Source organism: Haplochromis burtoni, unplaced genomic scaffold (genome assembly GCF_018398535.1).
Source record: "Haplochromis burtoni strain Fernald_Lab_line unplaced genomic scaffold, NCSU_Asbu1 Contig_38, whole genome shotgun sequence".
In the NCBI taxonomy this organism is placed as follows: domain Eukaryota; kingdom Metazoa; phylum Chordata; class Actinopteri; order Cichliformes; family Cichlidae; genus Haplochromis; species Haplochromis burtoni.
The window spans coordinates 2,727,860-2,743,993 of NW_024582399.1; the positions used below are offsets into that span (position 1 = coordinate 2,727,860).

Genomic DNA, 16,134 nt, shown 5'->3' on the forward strand with positions numbered 1-16,134 from the left:
GGAGTTGCGAGTGTGCGCAAAGTTACGCAAGGGTGTGCGCATTTTTGGAGCCGCACAACAGGAGGTGGGGGCCGCTGTCGTTCTGTCTTTATTCCGGCTGTAGCTGCTTTCAAAACAAACCTGAGCGACAAAGATTAGCGCAAGCTGCTTAAAATATTGAAAGACGTCTTCTCGCCACCACTGCCACCGCTGCTTTGGGCTCCCCTCCAAGCGATAGTGTAGCGAGGGAGTGAGAGTCAGTGAGTGAAAGTGTGTGTGCGTGTGTGTGTTTAGGTTGTATGAGGATGGGCGGAGGCAGCGCGGCAGGCTGAACCCATTCACCCCTCGGTGCAGAGCGGCTGGCTTTTCAGCAGGAGTGTGAGGACTTTTCACCCCAATTTCATCATGACAATGCACAGCTGTGTGGCAGAGAAGAGGGGACTGGGGTTAGACACACTGAGAAAGGTGTTGGGAACTCATTGACTTTGGCCTTTAGGGTCTATGTTAGCCTGGTGAGTTGTACAGGTGGACAGATCGAGCCAAATATCAATAGTATCGATGCTAATGCTGGTATCGGTATTGGACAGATACTAGTGCGATGGCATCGATATTTTGTTTTCATTATCTAAGTTCAGTATGCAGCTCACTGATTTATGTTAAATAAATAATGGTTTTTTGGAAGTGGAAAACATATACCTCTGAATATCTGAACCTTTTTGAGCCGACTGTCACAATGGTTTTAATTATAGCACATTTGCAGCATATTTAAACAGAAGCTGATCCAAAGTGCTTTAGAGCGCATTTACAACCCAGGTGTTCAAAAAACCCCAAATACATGAAAAGCATGAAAATACATGAAAATGGTTTTTTTGTGTGTGTTTGCTAATTGTTGTGAAAGGTAAAAATTACAGTGATTTAGTGATCATTAAAATGTGTTCAGAATTTTCAAATTGATTATGATTCATCTGCCTTTATAGGTTAAAAGCATCAGTATTGATATCGGTCCTGTATATACTTGGTAAATACGCCCCCTCCTCCCATCTAAGAAGAGCTTTCAGCACAAAAAAGCGGGTGATTACAGGGCAAAAGGGTGAAATCTGGATTAAAAGACGTGTTAAGATTTCGGGGTTAAAGTTTAAAGGCTGGCAAATTAATGTATTTTAAATTAACGGGAGGTCATGACAGTTACAGTGAAATGTTTCTAAGACAGGAACAAGTCCGCGCGTTTACACGCACCACCTGCTCCACTGAATATTCAGGTGAAAAAAACAGCCACTTTTCTCCCACGTATAAACACACGCACACACACATAAACCCAATAAACCCTGCCTGTCTCTGTCTCTTTCTTGCTTATACACACACACACACATAGCAATGAAAATTATTGATGTGCTCTCTTATAAAACAGTGGCTGCTCCCTGAAGTATTCCAGGCAACATCACAGGCTGAAAATAGCTGCCGACCCAAATAACTTTCCCCGCTGGTACGGAGAAGGAGCCAGACCACAGCCACTGGCGACTGGCTTTACTAATTGGCATCATTTTACAATGAAATAATATCTGGGGCAATAGACTGAATAACACATAGTGGTAAACTGGTGAGCGGGAGCGTATGCCGTGTAGCCACATGAGCTTGGAGGATGGGGGAGCGATGTAAGGGAGGGTCAGGCGGAGGGTGGGGATGCCTTCATTCTTGTTAGCATAAGTTATCAAACTGTTTTCCTCTGAAAATAAGCACAGGGGGGGAATTGGGTAGTGAAACATTTATGTGACACCATCAGTTTAGTTAAAAAATGAGGGAAAACACATCTATGGTGTTTTGCTAAGATTTGACACAGATCCCCACAGAGATAGTTTGTTTTCATTGATATAGCATTGAATAATGGATTCTCTCTTTTTTGAGAAAATGTGAGTAAAAAAGGCTACAGAAGCCACATCTGCACACATTTAAGCAAGTACACTTGGGTCTGTGCTTCAGTTTTAGGTTTGAAGGAAAAAATGAATAAATACGAATATCTGCTGTGATATAACAATGCGAAAACATGATGATGGCCATGATAACTGGTGCTACAGAAGCCAGGTGTAGATAAATTCTGCATCTGGATGTTGACGCTAGTGTGGATAAAACTTAAGGCTACTGCTGCTAGTATTGCTAAGGTTAGCCAAAATCTGACATTGGGTGTTTGCCATATTAGGCAGAGTGCTGCACATTTCAACAACTATTTGTCGGCTAAGTTTCAGCGTTTTCTGAAGGTTGCCTTTTAGACTAGTCTAATGTTTTTTCTTCTCTTATTTAAGTGACTATAAATTAGTTGGCAGTAACATCCCATCAGGTCCAGAAGCCTAAGAGCTTTGACAAAATAGCAGTAGTTGATTGAAGGCTGACTTCCTAAAAAGGGTGTTTGAGTTGTAGTTAACCTAATGCAATGTTTTAAATGATTCTTACTCTTTCTGATTTTTTGACGGTGGTTTGTTGTTCACACCTACTTGAAATTACAACCTGTTCCCTTAACTTGATATTTTTATTTAAGTAAATTTGTGCAACTTAAGTTTCCCTTTTTTGTGTTGTAAATTTGTTGGATTGATCTAAGTTCATCACGTGTTACCAGTTGACTTAATACAATTATGTTGTTTCAACAATTCTCTTTTTTCAGTGGGTGAGGATATTTTAGTATTAATAGTTCTTCTAGTTTACAATGAAAATCATTTTATCATCAATTTCCCTCAAAAGTTGAAAGAAAATCTCCATTTCTTGCACCAAACTGCCACATTCTTTCCTTTTTTACAGCATGACCCTCACTTTACTTTTAAATGTGGAAACAAATTCTCTGTGCGGTGATTTTATTGTACAAGAGCTTCAAGGTGGACTGTGCTGTATCCATTTTTGTCCACCTTGTCCACCTCAGACTATCAGTACAAGTCCAGGTCACGCCACCTACAGAAATACTCTGATGATTCTGCAGTGGGTGAATGTATCAGTGATGGGCAGGAGGAGGAGGAGTACGGTGCACTGGCGGATGATTTTATGTTTTGGTCTGGGAGGAATCACCGGCTTATAAATGTGAATAAGACCAAAGAGATGGTGATTGAAGTCAGAAGGAAGAGGATGGCTAGATGGCCTGTGTCTATTCTGGGACAGGATGTTGATGTAGTGGAGGAGTAATGGTACCTGGGCTTCGACTTTGGCTGAGCTGGAAGACCAGCACAGGGGCTGTATACATAAAAAGGGAATGAAAAGTCTTCATTTTCTGAGGAAGCTGAGATCCTTCAATGTTCAGCAAAATGATGGAGACTTTCTATCAGTTACTTGTGGCAAGCACATTTCGAATACTGTTTGTGGCCTGCCAGTGGGACACATCATCAGAGCTGGCGACACCAACAGACTGAATAAAGTGATCAGGAAGACAGTGGACACTGTTGAAGCTGTGTTGGAGAGGAGGTCACTGAACAAACTGTTATCCACCTGCTAGACGGGCAGCAGATCACCTTCTCTAAAAGACTCGGTGCAACGAAAACAGAAATGGGAAATCTTTTGTACCGCAAGTTATCACCATCTGTAATGCAATATATCTTATAATAATGCATCAAAGAGCTATGCCTTATTTTAACGACTGCGATTCAAGCCAAATGACTAGACAGGGAGATTTTATACCGACATGCTATTCCAAAAAATCTGCATTTTCGGAAAAAAAGACAACGGTTCTGGTATTCGGATGACCCATGCTCATTTTGCTCAAGGCCCTGCACTTATGTCAACCACAAGACAAACACCACCCAAACTCCCAGTTTAGGCCACAATATCAAAATCCCCCACCACTGCACGAACACATCCTGTAAACTGCTCACACGCACACACACACACACACACACACACACACACACACACACACACACACACACACACACACGTACTTCTAGGGAACAAGCGAGGGAGGAAGGCATAAATACAGATGTCTTTTGGCAGCCTAAATCTTAATTAGCACCAGGAGATTCATCTAATCAAAGGGTTGCCAGCCCATCATTAAGGCTAAAACACACAGTGCTCTCCACATACGAGAACAGAACAATGGGAAACAGAGGTATGCCGTCATGCTGATGAATGGCTCTTCCCACAGGTCTCATTAAATCACAGAAGGGCACTTCCCAGGCCGCTCGAAGAGTTAAGAAGGGTGCGCAATCTTCTCACCCCCTCTGTCTGTCAACGCTTATAACATCCTTTTCCCCCCCAAGTAAGCGTGTTAAAACATTATTTTTCGTAGTGGAAAAACTGCGCTTTCAGGCTCTGACATACGGACTAATCCCAATTCAAGCTGAATCCGTCTGGTTTCGAGGAAACAAGTCATATCTTTTTCAGACAACTCAACCCTGCAGGGGCTTGGAATGACTGAAACTACATGACATACCCAGTTGGCTTGAGATATCTGTGTCTTTAGGGTAATTTGGGACCCAGTTTAATCTTCCAGAGAATTTAGCGTCAGCTGCTGACAATGGAAAACATGCTTTATCTATTTCCGAGCATCCAGCTGAGTCCTCACCCCTGGCTGCGAGCTGCCAAAACAGGTATGATGCTCTCTAAATTTTAAGTGAATGATGTGAAACAGCTTTGAGGAGGAGGATGACAGAGAAACTAATACATCGGGGTAGGCAGATTGAAACCGAATCTCATAAACGAGATGAAGGAGATAAGAAAGATAAAAGAAGGATGGGTGAAAAGGGAACAGGATGACACAAAAATACAAAAGGAGATAAAGGAAACAGAGACTGCTGCAAGAACAAATAGATCAATCATTGGAGAGATAAAGTGAGGGAGCGATATAATGACAGATGAAAATGCCCTGTCACTCTGGCCAACCGGCCGGACAGCTTCGGCGTACCAAGCCACTGCACTGGGGGAACAAGTGCAGACCGGCTTTGCATGTCAGCCAACATGCAAAGCACAGTCGGGATTGCATACAAATCTGCAAAGACCCACAAACTCCTAGGAGCTTATGTCATGCACCTGAAAGTCGAACACACCAATAACTGGCATTGTTATGTCTTTACTGGACACCCCGAGTCCGACCTCAATCTGAGATAACATCCTTTTGTAATACTTTTACAGCACGTCGTCGACAAGGTCTGCCGTCGTTCTTCACTGCTGACTGTCCTGCTTTATAGGCCATCCAGCCGGTTTCAGAGAGTGTCACGTCCTTGCCGCTGTCACCACAGAGAGCTTAGAGCCGTGATTGATGACTTCAGATGACATCAACAAGCAGCGGTGTTTACTCTGGGCAAATTGCCCTTGTCTCCCCCACCCCCCTTTCCATCTCTTTTTGCCCCTTTCTCTTTTGCAATCTTTGAAGCGAGATGGTCCACATGTCTGGATTTCTGGTTTCTGGATGGCTAGAAGTCTCTCGGGGTGGGATTAGCCTCACAGACTGACAGCTAAACAAACAAATAGTCCAAAACTGGTCTTCCTGCTTGCTGAGGCTGCCTAGCAACAGGTAGGCTGGAGGAGGGGGATGCAACGCTTCAAATGCTACAGCCGATTATGGCTCCGAAATGCCTGGACATTGTGAGGATGTGTGGGCTTTATTAAAGCCAAGGGATTTCTGAATATGTGAGCATCCAGGAAGACTAAACACTTGGTTTAGTAACACTCGGTTTTCTTAGTTACTTTCAGTTGTTACTCACAGTTTTTTTTAAAACTGTCAAGGTCTTTTAGATTGCATTCTACTATTTGAATAAAATAAAACAAACAAGGTGGGATTTAACTCCAGCTGGGTGTAGCGAGAAAGAAATGTTTAATGTGCCAGCAGCTACCTGGCAACAGTGTAGGATTACCTTAATATTTACTTGTGACTCCAACTGGAAATCTGTGACTAAATTCATCAGTGTGATATAAAATACCACTGGAGATCTGATTGGAAAGGTAGGAGTGAAATCAGAGTACACATTCTCATTGAAAAATACAACAAGAAACGTGTGCAAACACACCTGGAAACACAGTATATAAGGCAAAAACAGGGTTTGTACAGTACTAAACATCTTAAAAATGAATATTTGGTGTGACCACCTTTATTCTTCAGCACAGTCTGAACTCTCTTAGGCAGCTTTCTTGTCATTTCTTTAAGCAGTCTTCAGGAATAGTTCTCCAGGCTTCTTGAAGGACATTCAAAGCTCTTCTTTGGATGTTTCTGCCTTTTGTTCTGTTCTTTGGCAACATGATCCCACACTGCTTCAATGATGTTACGCATTTTCGTTTGAAAATGCAGTTTTCTCTCCGTTTTGGCCTCGCGTCCACACTGAGACAGCGTTTTCACTCAAGGAAACGCTCTCGAAAACGCATACTTTTGAAAACGGTGCTTTCACATCGTAGTGTGGACAGCGAAAACTGAGACTTTTTGAAAACGATGACACATTTAAGTCATGTGACTAATTATACAGCAGTTGTTTTGTTTGCTCTCAATTTTGATAGCCGCATTAAAGATTAATATCAGTCTGTACATGCTTCAGATAGCTTTTCTTCAAATCTTTAATTCTCACTCGCTTTTGCAACTTTGTACTTTTGTACTTTTGTGTTACTCGCAGCAACAACTCCACCTCATTGTTAGTCCATTTAAAAAACTTGGTGCTTTTCCTCAACAGTTTGCTGCAACTTTTCAAAGAGCCAGAAAGTAAATAAACTGTAGACACAAATGAGGCAGGTTCGAATCGCCTTGCGTTTCACGCATGCGCAGTACTGGAACATAAGCGTTTCCGGCCGTTTCAATGTGGACGCACAACTCTGTGAAAATGACTGAAAAGGCTAGTGTGGACGCGGAGCCCTTTCAGATGAAAATGCCATTTTTAAATCTATCCAGGCTAGTGTGGACGTAGCCTAAGGGACACTGATCCATGACTGAGAGTACTTTACTGTATTTTTCTGTCCAGGTATGATTTTACTGCATTGACAGTGTTTTTGGGATCATTGTCGGGCTAAAAAATGAAGCTGTAGCCAATCAGATGATTTCCAGATGGTTTTGCATGGTGGATCAAAAACCTGACTATACGTTTCAGTTTTTAATGACACATGCACACCATGCCGAGATATGACAAGGTTCAACTAACAGCTCTTTGAGAATCACCTGTTGGTGCAAAAATACAATTTTACCTGTCAAACTGTGTTACGTGTGGCATTTTTCATAGATTTAGCTAAAGAAATTGAAACAAATTGTGCTTTTATGACAGGCTGCTAGTGAAAAAGTGCCTAAAGACACAATTTAAAATTGGTTTTCCCACAAAACTGGCTCATCCCTTGACTTAGGAGCCTTTCTTATGCTTGAATGAGTCATAGACACATGTTAAGAAAAAAAAAATCTGAAAAAGGTACAAGGACTGGGATGAAAAGGAATGAAAAAGCAGTCAAAGCCCTTCAGAAAGCCTGGAGAACTATTGGTCAAAACCACTTTAAAAAAATTACAAAAAAGTCATTGGAAGCAAAATATAAAGAAATGAGGGGTAGTTCAAGACTTTTGCACAGTACTCATCTGTCATCTGTGCATTTTTTGCCTCACAGTTTTTTTTATAAAGTTAGTGAGTAAACTAAACAGGGAAAAAATATTAAATGGGTTAAACAGTAAACTATCCCTAACCCCCACTGGAACGTATCAGCTATTGACTGATGACTGTGAGTCGGGGGATAATGGCCAATCTTTTTCACTTTCCTACCAGCAGGTAGGACTTCCTCTGCCATGTGCCAATCATTGTTTGCAGATACAGGAAAATTTCAAAAAGTTACTTAAAAGCAAAATCTTCATCTTTCAGTGGCCAATTTTTTTTGTAAATGCCTTTTCCCTACTGATTCTGCATATTCATAAAAAAGCATGTGTTTATAGAGATTAACCTAACCTTAACCCTAAATGGCTCACCTGACCTTGTGGATTTTAAGGCCTTCAAGAAATGTTTCTGTAAAGCTGACTGCCTCCTGGCTTCAGGTCAGAACACTTTTAACTAACCAAACAACATCATAAGTCTGGCTGTGATTATTTTGCTAAATCCATGTTTTAGAGTTTTGCTATGCTTGTTATGAGAAGGCCAAGACTACATATCTTCCTGCCAGCATCCACCGATACATGCTTAATCTGCTCGCTCATGATCGGAGCTGCAAACATGGAGCTCACTGTCATCCTACCCTTTCACGGCAATAAACTTTATTGAAATAGCAGAAGGAAAACTATTTTTCGGCTTTATTCGTGACACGCTCCCTGTTAAAGGGCCTTTATTCAGCTTTGTGCCAAATTTTGATTGCGTAACTCCTGAGTTCAACTTTTTGTAGTGAGACTGACTTTAAATGAGGGTTAGAGCAGGGCAAATCAAACAAGGCGGCTGTGACTTCGTCAAAAGTGCCTTCTCAGAATTTGTCAAAGAGCAAAGAAGGGAGACAGCGAGAGAGAGACAGTCAGGAGATAAAGAGAAAGGGAGAGAGTTGGTGGTGATTCCAAAGCATAAAATGAGTGTCTGAGACTTCTCTTCCTTTCTCTTTCCTCCCTGCGGTTGCCAAGCCGGATGGCAGCAGCGAAGCATGTCGGATCACTGTAAGGTGCTGTAACGGCTTCCCGATTTCGCCTCAAATGATGTGAAAATCATTGCCAAGCCATGTGTGGTGGTGTGAGGCGAAAAAAATGACTAGCTTCCCTTCTCACTGTTAATCAAACCTGGGGTGGCAGAGCGTTTCGCAGACGGAAGCCATACATAAAGATGTGCTTGTTCACCGCTCTCCCTCCACCAACACCCCCAACCCCACCAACCCTCTGCCATTTTCTCCTACACCACCTACTCTGGCTTTTCTCTGACGCGCCAGTCACCGGAGAGTCAGACAAATGAATACTTCCTCTTTTTCATCAGCGCTTCCCACCTTTTCATCAACGCCCATAAAGCAGTAGCCGGCACCTATCACTGGCAATTGCCTCTCGGCTGCTTGAGTGATGAGACAGAGGTGGCAGAGTTCACTAAGTGCTCTTATGGCAGAATGGATGTTACTGGGTCAGAGGGTCGCTCGTACATCTCATTACACAGGATACACAGACGCACACAAACCTGTGCACCTGCCCGCGACTGTGTGTGCATACAAAGAAAATGCATCCTGACGTGAAATGATGAGCCTGTGGCCCCCGCGTGTAGCAGCAAACACTCAGGCCTGTGCAATACACACTAGGCTCTAACCTCTAGACACGAGTGCTGTGCAATACTGCAAATTTTGGTGTCAATCCTATACCAGGTAAATACAGGGTCTGTATTGCTGATACTGACACCAGCACCTTTTATAAAGCACTAGAGCAGTGAGACATTATTTTTACTTTCCACAACAATTAGTTAACACAAAAAAACACACTGGAAAACCTTTCTGCTTTTCATGTATTTTGAAACTGCTTTTAGTTTTTGGAGACCTGGGTTGTAAATGTGTCTGTCTCTTAAGCACTTTGGATCAGCTTCTATTGTTTAAGTGTGCTATAGGCTATAAATAAAATAGACGTGACAGTCAACACAGAAAGGTTCAAATGTTTTTCTTCTTCAAAAGAATGAAAATAGAAAAAAAAAAAATTTTAAGGACAGAAACAAAATATCGATCCTATCACGCTGGTATCGATCTGATACCGATACCAGTGTTGCTATCGATACTAGCGATATTTGGATCTACGTGCTCACCTCTACTAGACATTAAGAAAAAGGTAAAAATAATGAATGACATGCATGTAAGCGCAGCGCAGCTCCTCCAAAATGACTATCTCATCAGCTTTTGCTGTGTCTGCTAATTAGATGAACTTGTTGCTCTTTAACTACACACACATTTATCAGAATGATAACCTTGTGGCTGAAAACATTTAAGAAGAGTCCAGCAAAGACGCTGCATTGTGTGCAACGGCGCACAAAGACTCCCTTTCATGCCTCGCTGCGTCACGGGCCAGCAGGCTATGTCAAACACATTCTACGTGACATCCATCTCCAAGATCTCCTGCTTGATCTCGGGTTAAAAAACAAAACACCGCAAGGAATCAATTCCGAACTCCAGCATCATGAGGTAGCACATGCATATGGAAGACGGCTGAACAGAGCCAGACGTCAGCTAAACTAAAACACAATTAATGTTTCTCTCCCTCCCTCCACCCTCGCCTTTTTGGAGAAGGCCCAAACTCGATTTCGGGGAATTCCGCATCTCATACTTAAGAGTTGATGTGACATTTTAATAAAGCAACACGCCGGGAACGAAAAAACACTCGCAGGAACTCTTCTGAGACAAATAAGATTAAGTCCCGGGTTTGTCCTTCCTCTGCCTTGCTGAACTGTGCCGGCTACAGGATTGATTTAATTTTAATTTGCATAAAATTACATCAGATCTCAGGCGGCGAAAGGTCGCGGAGAACACGCGAGACCTGTTCCAGAGCTTCATTACTTGAGACAAAGGTCCAAAAAAGTGGTGGATGCAGGTACTCCACGAAAGCCCCGCGGAGATCAAAAGATCCATACTGTGTCAAATCTATAAGCAGGAAGAAAATAAGGGGGAAAAGGGGGGGGGGGGGGTGGGTTGAGCGAAAGGGGAAAACCAGGGATGGAGGAAGACAGGAAGGTGGGCGGCGGGAGCGCAAGTTGGCTGCTCTCCCCAGCATGCCTGCTGTGTGTGAGAAAGCAGCTGTGGCCTACTGAGGATTACATAACATACTGGGACACACACACATATCCAAGGCTGCACGTGGATGCGTATGGATGTGCGCGGTTCCTTCGCTCTCTCAGTCCTCACCACTGTCTCTCTATAGAAGGATGGTGTTGGGGTGAGTGGGGGTATTTTCTCTATGCTTCTCTGGCCCTGACTCCAGCTTAAACGAGCCCAGTGTGGTGCGACTTTTCCCTCTGACTCAAAATGTGAAACGACTCCATCCATCAGCGTCCCTAGTTCTTCTGTGCATCAGGACATCCTGCTTCTCCACCCTTTTGATTGTCTTTCTATATGTGCGCCTCACTCCTGGGGTGGGGGGGTGGGGTTCAAACCCACCAGACTGTGAAATGCAAAATCTTGCAGTGGAGAGAATGTGCATGCTCTGCAACTTCCTCCACCTCTATCCTCCGCCCACCCCCCCACTCAGTCCCAGACGGAGTCGCCTTCGCTGCCAGTTGGATGTAAGTGGATGCATCTGAGCAGGCGGGCTCGCTTATGGAGGTTGCGCCTGCCATGAACAGCCTGTCCTCATATAGGAGCTCCATAATGCACCGTCAAGCAACGTGCAGACATTTTGCTTGTGCAGGCAGTCGCACTACATGTGTGTACTCTGTGTGTGTGTGCTGAACCTCTGAGGGATAATATATGTGTTGGAGGGTATAAAGTGTGTCCCGAGGTCAATGACCGAGAGCCATCAGTGGTGTCCTGTTACAATCCTGCCCATCAGGGTCAGGTGCGGTGGACTGGGACACGTCATCAGCGGAGACTGAAAAATCCATCATGTCGGCCTGAAATCTGATCCAGATGTTTTTTTTCTTCTTCTTCTTCTTTTTTTTACAGATGCTGGCAAACCGACAGCAAAAGCCAACCAAGGCTTTCTCTGACCAAAATGCCAGTTTACAAAGGAGCCTAAACAAGCACGGGAAAGAGAAGCCAAGACAGCGAGACAGCAGAATAACACGTGCGCTCTTTGCTTTGAGAGAAACTGGGTCCCACAAATAATAAGTGCGCTCTGACCGGCTCTGCTTGTTCCAAATCCAGCTCAGCCCCGCACTTTGTTCCAACTCTGAACAGCCAACTGTACGGGGATTTGGAAGCGAGACAGCGCGCAGTTCAGCTTGGCACTATTAGGTTCAATAATGGAACAAATAGTAGCCTCAAATGTACCATCTGCAGACCTCCAAAAACACTTTACTGCTTTTCTTCTCCCCATCCCCCTATAACCGGCTGAATCATGCCTCGCAGACACCAACAGGGGACACAGTCATCACTCTTGCCATCGCGTCTCAGGGACCCATTTAGGGGCCGACAACAACGGCCTCCTATCTCGCCATCAGGCCGCCGTAAAAGCATCGAATTCTAAATTGTGCCCGGAATACAGAGGGGACCGCTCAAACTGCAGGGCCTCGGCTGGAGACGGAGCTTTTAAGGCAAGCCACAGCTCATAATTCCTGTATTCAGGGGAGCTCAGTGGCATCTTCATGCTGCTACGATGAGCACAATGATCGATTTGCAAACCTCAAATCCTTTTGCTCTCAAGGCTGCAGGGATCTTCTTATCTAAACTATAGATAGTTTTTCCAAAAGAAGAAGAAACCTTCTCCTCTGGTGATTTGTAATGGGGCTGGAGGCTTTGAATGCTTTGAGGAAAGCATGCATCTTGTAAAGCAACTGAGAGGCGACTGTAAAAACTGCATGCCTGAGAGTCGGGATAATGACAACACACTTGAGTTGGACTAGACAATGTTACTGCCCCCAACTCTAAACTGTTACTATAGAAGGAAAATGTTCTTTTGTTTTGCGCCCATCTTTACATGATTTACAGCTTATACACCAGAGACATCAAACATAAGGCCTGGAGGCCAGAATCTGAAGGCACAGGATGGTTTGGGAAAATGTGAAGGAAGGCATTCATTTTGGACTTTTAACTATATTTCAATAGGATTTAAAGCTTTTCCTACTCATAAAGAGCTCTAAAATGGCCATTCACAATAACCAAAGTAATTAAATTATAGATTTCAGTAATTTTCATTCTGAGACTACACCCAACTCTTAACTGTTACAACAGAAATGAAACATAACAGTTAGCTTCATTTGTGCACATCATTACATGATTTACAGATATCCAACTTATTTTACATTCCTGGCAACATACAGACCACTTTGATCCTATGTGGGCCGGACTGGTGAAACTCCAGTTTCAGAAACTGAGGTACACATTTAATCAGTGAGACATCTTAATATAAGAAAAAAGTGCAGGACTCTTTGGACTTAAATTGGAAGAGGTCATTTTTTTAAATTACAAAAATCTACTATTTCATTTCTTTGGTGTGTTGTGAATGGACATTTTGGCGGTCTTTATCGGTACATAAAGCTGTTAAACTTGTGAAAATACAGTTAAAAGTCCAAAAGTTATGTCCTCCCTCACATATTCCAAAGCCATCCACTGGGCTGGTTTGGAGTCTCTGCCAGGTGAATTTTGGCCCCCGGGCCTTATGTTTAACACCACCTGCCTTACACCTTAGTAGGCCAACAAGCATTTCCATTTTGCTACAATTCGTCTAGAAGCAAAGTCTTAAAAGTCAGCAGCCATCTCTGGATTTGTGTTGCCTTCCAAAACCAAAGCGAGGATCTTTCACTTGTTAGACCAGACACAATGGAGCCACTTCCAGTCAAAAACACTAAACAAAAGAACATTTAGAAAGGAGAACCTCTCTCAGTTACATTTCTACATTAAGTTAACCTTACTTATGAGAAAGTAAAATATGCAAATCTTTTACAAAACAAGTAACATCAATTTAAGAGGAGGTGAGTCGTACTAGCTGTTTATTGTGATTGTGCAACAGTTAGCTTTGTGAGGGTGTGGGGGTTCCTAAGCAACCCCCAGAGACTGCTCTGGGTTCAGTTTAAAAAGTTTAAAAAGTTTTAAATATTTAGCACTATCTTGTAGTAGTTTCATTCAATTCCATTTAGTTTAACTTATATTACGCCAAATCACAACAACAGTCGCCTCAAGGCATTATTTAGTATTTGTCTTTTTTTTGTCTCTCTGTTTAATGCCTCTGGTTTGAAGTTAGCCAGCTAACTTTAACTTAACTACACTGCATGTGGGCAATTTGCAGGCAAGGCAACATCACCAAGGTCCCAGAGTTGTATTAGCCAGAAGAAAGGCAGGTCACGGTCAGTTTGATCTTTCCATTTAGCCCAGGCTGAGGGCAGATTCAATCACAGAATTCATCTATGAAATTACGTTTACCATTTTTTTTTAAAAATCCCAAAACTACAGCTAATCACACAAAATGATGCCAGACATCCTGGCAAAAAACGAGCCAATCTAAATCTAAAACAGTCAAAGACCAAACAGAGCCCATAAACAGCGATTCCAATAAAAGAGAGCTGACATTTCCCACCCTCACAGAGAAGAGCTTTGCCCACATATCCAGCTGTCTTCTCTCTTCCATTTGCATTAGGTATTGATTTTAAAATGCAGGCTGTGGGTGAGAAGCAAGAGAGAGAGAGAGGGAGAGAGAGAGAGGGAGAGAGAGAGAGAGAGAGAGAGAGAGAGAGAGATTCACTCCATATGATGCCCCCCACATGCAATTTAAGAAAAAAAATCCCCTGACAGGAGGATAGGCAGGGAGTTGGAGATTTGTTATGAAAAGATGCGTCGGTGGCTAACAGTAGGATGCCAATTAGGCTGCTTGGCCACAACCAGTCACGCACCGGTTTCTCCCTCTTTCTCTCTCCATCCCCTCCCTCCCTTTACTCGTGGAGCATAGAAGTGGGGAAAAACTCAAGCTCATATTTCATGAACAATACCGGCATCAGATTTCTGTGCTGTGATTTTTTTTCTCCCCCTCCTTGTCCGGTAATTCAAGTGCAGCATGGAAAGCATTCTCTCCAGCATCAGCATCATCAGCAGCAATGCAGGTGGGCTCTTATTTGGACACACAAATGGAAAAGAGGAAAGTAGGAGGCATGTTTGGGGGAAGATGTCCCTCCTCTGAGTGACAGGGGGACACCAAACCGAAGCAGTGAAGGGGGGAAATGTAAAAATGAATCATTTGTTCGTTAAAAAAACTCCGATTTGAAGATTTTTTTTTCTAACACACACACCCACACCATCATCACCACCACGCAATGAATAAATAAACCCAGCTCTGGTGCCATTTTTTAAACAGTTTTACAAACTGAAGAAGAAGAAGAAGAAGAAGAAGAAGAAGCGCGTAAGCGCAGATGGCGTGAAGTCTCTCCGCGCACCCCGGCGCCATGTGGCCGCGTGAAACCCAGAGCTTTACACAGCATCTCTCCGTAGACACCCGCTGAATTTGATGAAGCAAAAGGGGGATTTAAAAAAGATGAACAAATACAAAAATGTGGACATTACTGGTGACAGCTTCTTCCCTCACCTCCTTCTTCCCATTAATGCTGCTACAGAGCCAGACGCGTTGGGGGATCTATTATGGATAGGAGAGGGGAATTCTTTTCGTGCACGAGGGTTCAAACCTGAGTAATCTGAAGGTTGCAAATCTATTATTTACGTGTAATTCACTCCCTGTTCGAGTGCTCATCTTCACCTCCCCTTACATCATATTTGACAGCTTTATTACGCGCTGCTTTGCGTCCGCATTTTATCCACTTTGCTCATTTATCGGGAAAAACCTGCCAGATACACGAGTGCGTGTTTCTTCTTTTTCTTTGAAAGTTGTGCATCCCGAGCGCAAATTTGCGAGCTCGCGGCTGAAGCTGGCACAGCCGATGCTGAAAGCGGAAAGTTGACACGTACCTGCTGCCAGTTCTCCTCCAGCGAAGGCATGGCCGAGAAGTAGCCGGTGTCGTGCACGAGCTGAAGTTCCTGAAAGATACTGTGGTTCGCCAAGACATCCATGCTTTACGCTCTGGTGATGGGAAAACAAGAATGATCCACAGGGAAGGGGGTGGGAAGCAGAAGAAGAAGGAGAAGAAGAGGAAAAATCTATATATGTGTGTATGTGCCTCCTCTCTGGGCTCTGTCAGACCTCTAAATCCACTTCTTTCATATTAGTCCTTAAACAGGGACGTTAACGGCTGAGCGAGGCGGCTGGCTTCCCCGTACCTGCGCGCATTCTCGGGAGTCGGTGCGTAAAGAGGAGGCTGGAGGTGATGGAGGCTCCATGCGTATCCGTGTTGCCAAAATAGACACGCGATAGGGGAACCGAAGGAGGGGGTGGGGCTTGGTAAACGAAGGGGCGTGGTTCGGCTTGTCAGTCAAGCCCCTTTTAAGGCGAATGGGCGGTTCGGGAGGCGTTAGAGCGGCTGGGAGAGCGTGCAGAGGCGGGGTTGGAGGGGGGGTTTCGCCGGGCAGGATTGGCTCCCGTGTCCAGTCACTCACGCCAAATATGGGCTCGATAGGTGAGCTATTTATGGATGGGTATATTAGATTTGGATGAAGGTCTGAAAGACTAGTCTGAGAGGCGAAGCTGTGGTGTAAACATCATGTGCTAAC

The 16,134-nt window shown here is 43.7% G+C and overlaps 1 protein-coding gene across 1 annotated transcript in view; it reads right to left on the reverse strand.

Moving 5' to 3' along the window:
* klf7a (Kruppel-like factor 7a) overlaps positions 1-15,850 on the reverse strand; it is a 51,647-nt gene extending 35,797 nt beyond the window's left edge. Inside the window, exon 1 of the mRNA XM_005920201.3 lies at positions 15,436-15,850. Within this exon, the coding sequence (XP_005920263.1) occupies positions 15,436-15,537 (102 nt within the window). The 5' untranslated portion in view covers positions 15,538-15,850. The remainder of the gene's footprint in view (positions 1-15,435) is intronic.
* Positions 15,851-16,134: the final 284 nt, after the last annotated feature.